Source organism: Dermacentor silvarum, chromosome 7 (assembly GCF_013339745.2).
Source record: "Dermacentor silvarum isolate Dsil-2018 chromosome 7, BIME_Dsil_1.4, whole genome shotgun sequence".
NCBI lineage: Eukaryota > Metazoa > Arthropoda > Arachnida > Ixodida > Ixodidae > Dermacentor > Dermacentor silvarum.
The window spans coordinates 102,247,006-102,260,557 of record NC_051160.1 but is presented as its reverse complement, the minus strand read 5'-3'; the positions used below and the strand labels follow the sequence as shown (position 1 = coordinate 102,260,557).

The 13,552-nt window shown below is 45.5% G+C and overlaps 1 protein-coding gene and 1 long non-coding RNA gene across 3 annotated transcripts in view; one reads left to right on the top strand and one right to left on the bottom strand.

The window, feature by feature from the left end:
* LOC119458328 (protein pellino-like) overlaps positions 1–12,461 on the bottom strand; it is a 116,296-nt gene extending 103,835 nt beyond the window's left edge. The window contains exon 1 of one of the 2 annotated variants that reach the window (XM_037720163.2): positions 12,343–12,461. In XM_037720163.2, the coding sequence (XP_037576091.1) occupies positions 12,343–12,365 (23 nt within the window). In that variant the 5' untranslated portion in view covers positions 12,366–12,461. Of the gene's footprint in view, positions 1–5,525; positions 5,822–12,342 lie in introns of those variants that run through there. The other variant, XM_037720161.2, reaches the window with a different exon arrangement.
* LOC125946906 (uncharacterized) lies at positions 7,965–10,445 on the top strand. The gene is made up of 2 exons (XR_007467975.1): positions 7,965–9,463; positions 10,288–10,445. It is a non-coding gene; the product is annotated as an uncharacterized LOC125946906 (long non-coding RNA).
* Positions 12,462–13,552: the final 1,091 nt, after the last annotated feature.

Below are 13,552 nucleotides of genomic sequence, written 5' to 3'. Positions count from 1 at the left end.
GTCTTTTCACGTGTCTCTCTCTCAGGAGGTCACCTTTAACCCGTGTAGCTGTTTTTCGATCTTTGCACCGGTATCCAGTGGAAGGCCTGCACGGGCCAGTAAGGAACTAAATCCAACCCACAGCAATTGGCAGACTATAGCCTTCTAAAATGGCACATATAGGCTGCACTTGCCCAAAGGACAGTTTTCATACGTCGAGGAAATGGCGCGTAAGTTAGACTCGTTAACCACCAGGGAGGGTACTCTGTAAATGTCCACCTAGCGGACACGTCAGTTACGGATGCTAAAGTGCTGACTGGCTGGGCTGGAACAGTCAGTTTCCTTCTCGCTGGTTCAGCGCTAGCCAATCAGATGTGCCAGCAATGGACAATTTACTAAGTGGATACTTTACAGAAGAACCCTCCAGGTTCTGCATTCGAGATCAAAAGTGGAGGCATAGTTTGTGTTTCTTTTTTTCTTCTTTTCTTTTTGTACACTGTGTCGACAAGTATTTAAAAAAAAAAAAAAAACAAGCACGAACAGGCCGCGAGACCTTTAACCTCACGTAATGACGCCGTTGCCGGCTGCCGCTCTTAGCACTCGGGGTCAGAAAAAAACTGCGGCTTTTTACCGCGTTCAATTGAAAGGTTAGCCTAGCCAGGTTTAAACAGCCTCTGTTTGACCGCAACGTTTCCGGTACTAGCGTGAACAATAATGCCGGCGATCGACACCCAGCAACGCTGCGTTCAAACAAAGGGCGCAAAACGCTTACGCAGAGCGACCGACTGCGCTGTGTTTGTCGACTAGCGTAAACACTAGACGGGGGGTAGCGCCGTGTGCAAAATCCTCCCACCCCCCCTCCTCCTCCTCCCCGACGGACGGCACATAATCGCAATTTACGAACTGTAGCCGGTGTGTTCGAAGGTCGTGTTCATTTGGAACGAATTGTGTGAATGACACAAGTTTCGAGATATGCGTTGCCGAAATTTGCGTCGAAAGGCACATTGGCGCCCCTGTTATTTTGGTCCTGAAATGCACAAAAGACCGTTTTGTTAACTTCCAAGATTCATTCTAAGCCGGCATGCCTTGAGAGCTCTCTGGCTTCAATTTGTAAATAGCAAGATGTGTTGCAAAGTAACTAGCTTAAAAGATAATTGCTGAAATTTTGTTAACCAATTCCGCATTTAGATTTGTTGTCCAAGTCCGCCACTTCGAGCTATCAAATTCGTGGATTACATTTGTGCTACCTGCCTCCAGAGATTTGTTTTTTTTTTTACTTGTTTTATCGAAAAGAAAAAAAAAAACGAAAAAAAAAAAACATACACAAGGCGGAAGTGCGACGTAGCCATAGTCAAAAGTTCGACAAAAACTCGTCCCGTCAGGTTTATTCCCGATCATTATATGTCACGTGCTACTTAAACTGACGACTGCCTTACGTAACAGCACTAGCTGAACAAGGAACCAGTATGGGTTCGGAAACCTCAAACTAACCGACTTCGTCAATACCTTTGTATTTGGTCGGATAACATTTACTTGATCAGAACATTTGTATTCACACGTGCATTGTATTCACACGGGAACCTTTGTGCGCGCACTTGTCATCTTTCACGGTTGACCGCGTTTCACCATCCAAGTGCTGTCGCTCGGCTCAGAACGCGCCTGCATGTATCGGAAGTTTCTCGAATGTTATCGATGGCTCTATCCGCTGTCTGTTGTCACCGGCCCTTGTGTAATCTGACTGCATGCGCGCGCGACGCGGATTGTGTAGTACTTTCCGGAAGACACGCGGGCACCAGGGATTACTCTGGAACCTTCGATGACTCGTGTATAAAAAGCCGACGCGCTTGACCCGTATGTTTCGACGATCGCCGACTGCGCTCGCCGCTATCGTTGCGCTTCGAGCATTACTTGTTTTGTGGGCACAAAAGTTCACCCCCCCCCCAAAAAAAAGTTAGTTTCCTCATTCACATTGTTGCTGCCGTGTTCTTGACCCTCACGACCACGTGACAGTGTATGTCTTATTTCCCTACGACCCTGCCAATGTGCCGAGGGCCCTCCTCTATACAACTTCATGGAAGCACGACGTAATAGACGCTCAACACCGCACGACGGACGCGAACGTCGTAACCGGAGCCGTTTGTCTGTTCGGATTATCAACGCAGCGATACGGCGCGCAATGCACTCCGCTGCCTACACGTCGCAACACGCTGCCTCGTCCTGGCAGCAGTCGCGACAGCTGCGAAGTTGCCAGGCTGCCGGCGAGGCAGAAGAAAACACCGAATGGAGGTCGCCATGCGTATTCTGCTACACAGCGACAAACGCCGGCCATTTTTATTACAACGCATTCGCCAGGGCGATCAGTTGCAAGGACATTAAAAGGAATATTCCGTTTCACGCATTGGAGGCAACGTGGCGAAAGCTATATGCAACCAGTGCGGTCACAAATGTCTCACTCCGCGCGTTTCCCAGTGTAGTCCTTTTACAGCGAAGCTGCACACGGCTAGGTTCTGACCCAAAGTGCGTGCATCGACAGGGCGTGTTGAAAAAAGTCGCGTCGACAGAATTGAATGTATGTAAGTTGCTTGACATAAGTGTCAAAGCCAGTAACGGATGACCATTACGTCACAGTCTACCCACCAATTAAGGAGGATTAGGGTGGATTAAGCATTAGGGTTGATTGAGGAGGATTAGGGTGCATTAACTGGATTAAGGTCGACTAAAGTGGATGGAGGACTAGGGTGGATTAAGGTCGGACTAAGGTGTACTACGGATAATTACGGTAGATTAAGCCGCATTAAGGTGTCTGTCTTGATGCTTTAATTGCATATATATATATATATATATATATATATATATATATATATGGAAGAATGAGAAAATGAAAAAAGAAAAAAAAAAGAAAGACGTGTGTTGACGCCGTTTTGAAGTTCCCGTACCACCCCGCCGTGACTTCGTCGATTTTGACAGCCTCTACTAGGTGTTCAGTACTGGCGTCGCCGTAGGGCCGGTACCTCGTCGGTCTCATCACCCATCCGAGGCGATCGCTTCTGTCGCCGTCGCGCGACGGCGGCATCGAAATAGGCTACAGTTTGTTATTCACAAGGAAGAGTAATTAACAGAACAAAGTTATGCTGAAAATTAGTCATTGAAGATCTTTTTAGATAAGAACCTGCCTGACGTTGAGAGTACGCATTCGGTCCCAAATCGAATGCGAATGAGTTCTGTGAACTCATTCGGTTGAAAATGTTGTTTTGAACTAATGTCATTCGTTGCAAATGACATTAGAGTTGCCGTGTGACAGGGATATAATTGCCTATGTGTGAAAAAGGGCAACATTACATTCTGAGGGAGCCAAATGATCTCGCAAGTTATGATAACATTTCCTGCGCCCTAAACCACCCTAAAACAAGGCAATATACAGATTTAGCTTAACGTTAGCGTAATAGCAGGGTTAAGGAAATACTGTTAACGTTCCACAAACAAACTTTGCAGAAAGCTAGTTTTGCGTGATAGCGGGTTTACATGCGGGACGCTATTCCATTACGCTTTGAATTTTGCTTACATCGTGTACCTGAGTGATTTTGTCTGTGTGCGCGTCCGGAAAGTGGGAGCCGCGTTGTATTTGTACCTTACATGTCCGCCGATCTGCGGCGACACAGTTCAAGCTGTCTACCATATAGCATAGCCTCCGAAATCTTCCGATCTCAGAGGCCGTATGCCGTCGTCGCGCCTATCTCCCGACTTCACCGATAGGTAGCGCTGGCATCTCAGAAACCCTACAATGCAAAGCAACGGGGCAGATTTTTTTCAAAGCACTGGGGTTTAGGGTCAGTGAAGGAAAAATAGACTTTAAGCGGGTAGAAATAACCAAACGGAGGTTATCTTATTGGTGGCTAAAATCAAGGCAGGGGTGAAATTTCACCCACCACAAAGTACAATATGTTAATAGTCACGGCTAGGTGGCGTATGCCACTGCCCGATTTAAAAGGGTTCAGCCTCAACCATCCATCCATACTTTCCCTTGTTAGGCTTGGTTGCGTTTGAAACAAGAAGCTATCTCGAAAACTCCTCAAGACTATCCGTTACACTCCATCGTCAAAGTGGCCTGAGACTAAGCGAAAGCTCTTTACACAGTCATTTGCTAAGAACGAAGTGAATTCTACAAAAACAACGACAAATTCAGTTCGAAGCGGGCGGCCGGGACAGCCGCCATGTTTTACGTAAACTAAGTAAACCACGCAAAGACGGTAGCGTTAAATCTAAGAAATAGCGTGTTGTACGGTAAACGGCATGGGTAAACAGCATGGGTAATTTAGCGTTCTGCGCATGCGCATTTCGATCCCGCTATTCCGCTAAACTAAAACTTTGAAGAGCGTGACGTCGGACTAACGTACTGCCGTACTGACGTATTCAAGTTCCCTCGCAGACTACGACACCGACGGTACATGCGCAAGAAAATGGTAATTTGTAGCTTTGCCAAGTTACTCCCGGCCCAACTGTACCAGTGAGGTGCAATTCAGTTGGAATGCACTATCGGATTGGACTGAATCACGTATTCCACGATATTCCAACGACCCGGCCAGGCTTGCGCTCTCAAAAACCGACGAAATACACTATTTGCAGATCGCGTATGTTCAAAGTTGCGCTTCTTTCTTGCTGGCAGACCACAACCCTCGCCCATGCGCGCTGTCGACAACGATTTCTCCCATTGAAAGCGATAGTAAGGAGAAAAGTTTAGCTGACGAATTCGCAGAAATTCTCCCTGACGGTAGACCTCCGAATAAAGAAGTTTCGAAAGAATGCATAGAGTGATTTAGCAGTGCTGCCCTTTAGCGTCAGCTTACAAGTTCCAAGAACTCTTAATTACTTTGAACCGCGCTAGCAATTCTCCAACATGCATCAACGAGATACTCGCCCGGCGAGAATTTCACCATTTGCGCGAACATTTCCCTTACCCTCATCTCTCTCACTTTTCTTTTTCCTGCGAGAGATACTGGGAAAATATGGGCACATATGCAAACGCACAATGGGCCAGAAGATGGCTCACAGCTGCGCCGCTCAGTCAAGAATCTACGCCCAGCTGGCCGGCGCTGTCAGCGTAGGAGCCACGAGCAACCGGAGAGCATTACTCGCTTTCAAACTATCTCCAGATCTCGCTCCAGAAGAAGACAACGCACAAACACTAAAAACGATTCACGCGAGCCGAAACTACTGCAACGACAGTGCATACAAGTTATTTCACCACCACCACGCACGCAGGCAAGCGCTACACAATTTGCAGATAAAGTATAAGAGGACAAGCCTCTTTAACCGCAACGTGTGCATCAACCGATCTTCCGTTCGGGAATTTACTACGCTGCAAGAACATTACGAACACATTCATGCTGCGTCACATGAAGCCCAATGCGATCGATCGGGTGATCTCTTACTGTTTTGCAGACAATCAAGGCAGGACGTTACAAATCACACACTAGCTTGAGCAGCTACGCGACCATGCAGGCCTTGAGCATGACGCACAGTTCCGAGACACACGCATAGAAACGCACCTGGATGTCTCTTGGTGAACACTGTTCCACAGTCTGTACGCAAACACCAAATGCCGCGTGCCCACTTGGCCACCACTTGCACACGAGGCCCGCCTGGCTGAAGACATTTCTCTGCAGCCACTCTTTAAACACGGACGCCTCACAGAAAATGTCACGGGGCAGGCGGGATCTACGCAGTTCCCCAGCACTGCTTACACACCAAGTGCATCAACCATTCTGAGGTCACGTGGTAGCCCTGGTTACGCATGCATCATCACGTGACTGTATAGAAGCTACTTGCGATGATTCCCCATAGCTACTAAGTACCCACCAGCCACAAGTACGCACTGTAGGTGCGATGGCATCCGTTTTGCATACATATCCAATTGTTCAGTTGAAAATACGTGTTTGCAGACAGATGAACCAAGGTCCACACACTAAGTGGTGGCTATCTCGATTGCTCTGTGCAACTTCGCGCGACTGCACTGAACAATGAAGTCCCCTTCGAGCCCAACACACTGCGCTGAACATATGTCCCAACTGTCCTGCCCGAGACTTGGCATATACTACAGCTGTAAGCACACGTGAACCGTGATGCATAGAGCATTGTGAGGTGTTGAAGCACTGTGCAATACTCGGCAAAACACACTCAGTGCACTGAAAATTTCCGACCCGCATTTGAGCACAGGCAATAATCACGAGCACGTCCACTTTTGTCACGTCTTTCACACGATGTAAGTATACTGGGGCCCGAAAATGTTAAACGTGCAAACTGTGGATGTGCTAGAGCGTTGCAGCTATCAGCAAGCCCATAGATTGAGGTTCCAATGGCTGAAGAATGCTCGCTGCTACATAGCATCCTTTGTGTGTTGATGTTTTGTGTATTGAAGAAAAAGAATTATGCGGACTAGCTGAAGGATGCCTCTTGTGCTACTTGAACCGAGAGGGTCTGAGAGTGACATTCTTTGGCAAACTCAGCTGAGCAAAACCTTCACTTGAATTTAGTGGGATCACTTTCTGCCAGATGTATCACTCCCTCCAATGAAAGGACTTTTTCCTATCACTGGCCACTCACTTCTGTCCATTAGACTACACAATGCAAGCAATGCATTTCTTTGCAGCAGTTTTGTCACTTCTTGATATGTCTGTTTATACAGCTACAAAAGTGCCCTACACATCATGATTAACACCAACATTAAAAACAATATGGAGAGTGCAATGGCTATATATGCGTAAAATAATTCCAAGATATTTCAAGGTGTGCCAAGATGACCGCATCTTTATTGCAAAGAATGCAGATGCAGTTTCCCTCTGATCCAAAGTTACAGTCTGCTTATTTTATCTTAGTGTTACTGCTAAAAAAATATTTTTTCTGAAGTTCTGTGTGAACAACTGAAGCACCATAGAGAATAAGTTGTGAACACGCATTCACGCATCTTATACAGCTGGTCGGTTTGTTCTTATTGCATTTCAATAGTATCATTCATTTAGAAAGAAAAACCTACAATGTGCTTGGAATTTAACTGAACAAGCTTAGGAATGCAGCAGGGCTATTTAAATGCAGATTTCCTGTCCATAAACCTTCAACACCACCACAAAGCCAGTCAAAATGCAAAGTGCTATCTAGGTAACATTAACATACATTTGCAAAGTGTTTCTGAAGAAAGGCATTATGTGTGCTTGTAATGGACCCTATGTGCCAAGCAACATTCCAATTCCCCGGAAATCTTGCAATACATGCCAATGTGGAAATGTTAAACGAAACACATCAAATGTGCAGGTCACTTCCAAAGCTTGGAAACTGGATTGGTAACCTTTCTCGCAGACAGAAAAACCTTCCAACGCCTGTACGCTTGCCCTTCTACCACGAGGGTTGCAAGACATGGCAGTTCTACGAGTACGAGTTACTAATATTCCTACACTGGCAAGAGATTGTGCAATGGCCAACAGCTATGTAGATGAAAAAGCTTCACACACACATGTGTAATGCTAAAAAATCTTGGGTACATAAGCAACATCTCGAGGCCTGGCTAGCATCAGTCGAAACACTGGCTCTGAAAAATTCATCTTTAAGATCAAGCAGTCTCAATTCCTAAGTTGCCTAGTCCACTACAACTACAGAGAACTCTCTTCAATACTGGATATTGTTGGGTTGTACAGCGAAAATCAGGCTTGCAAAGCATAAAATTTGAAAAATGAAGCTGCAATATAGTAGTGCCATTTGGTGAAAAATACTGAAGACTTTTGTGCTATTCAGAATTGATAAACTTATTCACAGGCTTTGGTTCTGTAGGGACGTGGTAAACAGGCAAGCTGCTCTATAGTGAAGCTAGAATGATGTGCACCCCAGACAAACGGAAATATTCATGTAATGATGGCCAAAATTTCAGCTCCCATTGCACAATGGTTCTACAAAGCGTGTGTGGCTGCTGTGAATAGGTCGCATAATCGAGCGGTCAGACAAATCTGTATCAGAAAATTGGCTGTCAACTGCATTGGCAGTTCTCGAGTTGGTTTTACCCTAAACTTGACGCAAATAAAATATAGTAAAATCATTGGCATCTGATACAGCAATCGTAAACAAGCTACAAATACCAGGTATTTTAAAACAAAGTTGCAAAAGTTGGCAGCTATGAAAAATGTGAGCAGAGCGCTCGCACAGGTTGTACGCTCACAATATTAACGCCAAAAATGTGCATTTTTGAAAGTGCTCCAAATTTCCAGCATCTCTTAACAACTTAGCCAAACCAACTGCAAAATGCAATGCTACTCAGTATGAACTGCTATATTTGTGCATTTTCAATAACAAGGCAATGCACTGGGTGAAGACCATCTGCTTACACAAAGCCAACAGCTGCCTCTGGATGAAGCCACTACATGCCTGCTGCAGGAGAGCCTCATATGTACAGTCTGTTTCACACTTAGGGGAAAACTCGCAGCGCCTGGCAAGGCGCTCCGAGTTTTCCCCTAAGTGTGAAACAGACTCTACATTCAACATTTCTACAGATTTTTAGTGCTCAATTCCACCATTCAAGATAAACACTATGCATTATTCAAGTGAAGTAACCATGGCTTTCCTACAAACAGAAAAGAAAAAGCTAGAGCATACTTGTTGAGCATTTTGTAAGTGTGAGAGAATTCTGAAAGCAGCCTAGGGAATGCTACAAAGATATTTGATGCAAGTTATTGTTTACCGAAACTCAAAAACAAGGTTGTCCTTAGTGCAATTACCAACTACCATAAAAACCGGAATATAGGTCGAACTTTTTTTCAAAAAACCATTGCGAAAAGTCGACCCTCATCTTATATACCGGACATTGGCGGAAAAACTAGGGAAGTCTTGCAACAATGGGCAAATGAAGTAAACAGCCGCCTTCCCCATCGCATTCAGGCTGCTTTTTCACATTTTGTTTCAAAATGAGCGGAAGCCAAAGGCAATTCACCGTCGCCTTCAAGAAAAAGGCGATTGAGAACGCGGAAGCCCACGGCAACCCGCCAGGTTGCCGTGGGCTTAGTATCGTGCGACCATCGACCCGCGTGTTTGTCAGCACCTTATCATCACGGCACGGAGCAGCATTTAAATAAATACTGTCACCATTGTGCAACCGGCAGAGTCGCATTAGTTTAAGGTAAGGGTGTCTTTCGGTACTTTTGCCATTGAAAACGATTTTTTTTTTTTTTTTCATTTTTAGAATTGGTTAGTTGGGGGGTCGACCTATATTCCGGTTCGACCTATAGTCCGCTTTTTACGGTAGTCCTCTGGGAGCCTAAAGTCAAACCTGACGAGATGAAAACTAATACCCATTGCTTAATAGGTGACAATTTTGCAAAGGCATTGAATACCTGCATTCTTTTATTCTATGCTTTCTCAATTCCTTACTTTCTAAGTCTTGCGGCAGACCTGCTAAAATTAAACAAAAATGTTCACCTGTAAGAACTGCCAGAAATAGACAAGGATGGTAAGCAGTCCTGCCACGTTTCTAGTGCATTTGATGCAATTCCTAAACACTGAATGCTTGAACAAAGTTGCGCAACTCTTCGTCCTTGTCTGCTTATCACCCTACCTTTTGTCCCTAAGTCATGAACCAACTTGCCCAGCAACACGCTTTGTTATATTGTCTTTCCAACACTCAATACAGACACCTCCAGCGAACTGCATGATCATGCAATGCTACTCTATGCCAGCAGCTATTAGGATATGTTCACAACAGTGAAGCAATCCATTGCGTTGAAGCAGTAGCTGCTATAACACCAATCATTGCCTTCCTACGTATCATCATGTGCCTGCAGACAAAAAAGTTTTGATGCATGGGCAGCATTTACTTGCGGCACTATTTCCAAGGCACATTCAGATTCCCCTCAACAAAATCCATGCGAGTCAATGCCAGCATCAAGATTGTGTGTCCCTTTCTGCACACAGAAGATTTGCAGAGAATTTATGAGTGATGTTTAATTACAAGTACTCATAATGCACTCAATTACAATGCAGGAGCCAAAGACCATTTTCTCTGGAGATAACCATTACATGCCCGCAGGCCAGGAAAATGTCCTAGGGCACGCAGGCAACACATTTTACTGCTTGAGAGCTTAACAATATGCACTGACGTCAATCATCCTTGACACTACAAAACCCAGCACTTTATGTTAAACAGCATGAATCGATCAGTTAGCCTTCCCACACAGTGAAGGAATAAACCTTTGCCATTTAACCTGGCACGCCATACTGTAGAGCTCTGCATGCAGGTTACAATGCTGTTGCAAGTTACTATTACTTCACCAACAGTTGCAATACACGGAGCCAAAATCCAAAAGCTGACCCAATGAAATCACCAGCTACTCTGTAGAACTTTATGCATTTGATGCCAGAAGCCCTTGGATGCAAGACAATGTTTCGTTCCTCGAACCCACGACATGAACAATGCAGGAGGTTGCTCAAATGCATTGAAACTTGCCATTTTGAGTTTTCTGTGAATAGGCATGTTCATTTGCAAAGGTAAATTGGGATCTGTATGCACCAAACATTTTCTGCAAAATAGCTATTTAACCAGAAAACGCATTTCTGCGTTCATACGACAAACCCAAAGCTTCACCTCGCGCGGTGTTTTTTTTTTTTTTTTTTTTTTTTGCGAAGGCATGAAAACGTATGAGCTGCTTCGCAAGCGTGCCCCGACAAGACCGAATCATTACAAGTAGCTTGCTTTCAGAAAACATGCGGGCCCCGAAAAGGCTCTTAAACTGCATTCCGAGAAAGGTATACATACATTATTCCACCGTGTTTGCGATGGCATTCGGCGCTCCGAATGAAATGTTCCGAAGACCAGGTTGTTTTGGTTAACGACGCAAGTGGTTTCTAGAGTTCGCGCACACTTCTAGCTAACACTCCTCCACGCGCGGGATGCTAAACATAAAAACAGCCCTTGGTCAGGTCATCGATGTCATGCTTCCTTAAAAGTGCAGCAAACAAGTCAACAAACGACTCCCACGAGACATTTTCCGGTCGCGAAAAGCCGAAGAAATTCACTTGCGTTCGACAACAGCAAAACCGGTAAACGACCGCTTAGTCATGAGAAGTACAGCGAAAAGCATGACGCCCTCGGAAATGAGAAACTAAAACAAGAAAGAAACGAGTTCCAGAAGCACGTCTGTTCCCGTCCCACGTGAAAAGGCATCGGAACAACCGCGCAAACAAAGGAGGCTTCTTTCGCCGTCGTCGTGATGCACCGCCCCTACGAGGTCGTTACTTTTTCCCGTCACGGACGGGCAAGGCCGACGTTTCGGCTGGCAGCCAAGTTCGATGACCAAAACACACGCCCCGAAACCCCGAGTTCGACGCGCGCGCAACACACTTCGAACGAAGCTTCGGCTCATCGAAACGCGGAGCGTGAACGGATTCGTCGACGGCGCCGTTCGATTCCAAAACACCAACAACGCCTGCGAACTTAGGGACGCCGTTCGTGGGAACCACACGCACGGGCCAAAACACCAGAAACGCGATTCCGCGTTTCAGCACTTGGCAACGACAGACCTTTGTTGTTTTGTTCTATCTTTCAAACTCGCCCTGCCGCCGTGCGCTAAAACACGCCTCTGCAGAGTTTCCCACACGGAACGAGAGGCGGTCACGGAACAGCCTTGACTGATTTTTTTTCGGAACGACCGCCGCCGCAGCACAAGCCAGAACCTGTCGCCGACTTTTGCGTGCACGAGCCGCCAGACTATTACAACAAACCTGTTCAACGTGCAGCGTGTCGAGCAGCACAAACTGTCGCGGTGATACCGCACTCAAGTGCATTTGCTTTATTCGAATTCAAAACTCCCGATTGGCTAAATCTGCAGTGAGAACGCGGTTTAACCGAAAGAGAAAACCTGGAGAAAAACCCGTGAGCTTTGAAATATTATACGCGAGCGGCGCGTCGAAACGACCGTGCCAAGCGATGTGCTACGGGCGAGAGAATGTTTTTGTTTGTTGCCGCCGCACGACGGGAACCTGCGGTTCACGGCGCTTCGAGCTCCCGTCACTACGGTGAAGAGCCAGTAGACATCTACCCAGAGGTAACTGGGCGTTAAGGATACGCATCGGGCGAAACCACGAGGGTGCCGTTGAGAAATTGTAAATATCGGGACGCGGCGACGAGCAGTTTATTATCGAAACGGCCGTGCTCTCTCGGAGCGGAGTCGGCTGGTCCGTTGTTCGCGTGCAAGAGCCGTTGCTACGGCGCCGGCAGCGCACGATGCCGCCATGTCGCGCGTTCTGCCGGGTGCTCGGGTGTTTCCGCGAGCCTTTGGCGGCGAATCTCGAGCGTTTCGAAAAGGATGAAAAACGCACGAGGCGATTACTTACAGTTTCTGGTGGTCAGGCATCATCCATTATCCAACACAAATGTCTGCGTCCGTCGTGACAAGTGCCGCCACCTATCTTTTGTAACAGCTGCCAGCGACCGCGCGTCGTCGACGCTTGGCGGCGCCTCGAGGTCAATACAGCGAAAACAGAACTAAATGGAGAAATGTACACATTAAATAAAACATACTAAGAAAGTATTTAAACCCACCATAAAACAAAAGTTAATTGTTTATTCTCATAATAAGAAATGAACAAAAATTGACTATGATCAGTTTTTTTGTGGTAGAAGCAAGCAATGGCGGGAAATTCAAATGTCTTGGCATATTTGCTGCCGGTCACAGCCTCCACCTCTGTATATTCGCCACGTAAGTATTTTTTTTCTCACTATATTTATCCCACTCGCTTCATTCATTAGTATGTGCATAAATGTATAGGTAGCATTTACTTAGTATCGTAGTATGTGTAGGTAAAATTATTAGGGATAACATGTTTCTCCATCATTATTTCCTTCAAATACCTAACGGTTACTTTTTCAAAATCACTGTGAATATCCACTCTGCCTATATTGCGGAAACAGGCAATAAAGAAAGAAAAGTTAAATACAGCGAAAGCAGTATTTATTAAATCGCCATATCTATATCACTATAACCTATCACTCATTCAAGTTACCAGAGCAAATATGTCAAGAATTTTCTTGAATCTGACAATATTCTCTGTAATGCTCAGCATGGTTTACGGCATGCATTCAGACCCATCGCTCTGCCAAGTGTATTCACTCCCTTCAGGTAACTATAGCTGTTGACTTGGGTCTTCAGGTTGAAGCAATATTCATAGGCTTTTCCAAAGCTTTAGACACTGTGACTCACCCTAACCGTCTTCATAAACTTCACCTTATATTAAATAACCATTCACTTGCCGAACAGATTAGAAATTTATTTTCCAATCACCGTCAATATGTCTTAACGGGAAGCTTTAGTTCGTGGCCAACTGCGATTTCCCTATACAGATACATGTAAGACGCTCTCATGAGACAACCGATCGACTGATCTGAGTGAAATTTCTTGCATTTTGGAAAGGGAGTTAAATTTTAGCAACTGCAGGAAGCAGAATTCCGATTTAACACCTACTTTTTATGAATATTGTCAAAAAATTTGAAGCTTCAAAAGAATTGAAGCACGAAGTTTACAAATCTGTGAACTGCATCTATTAG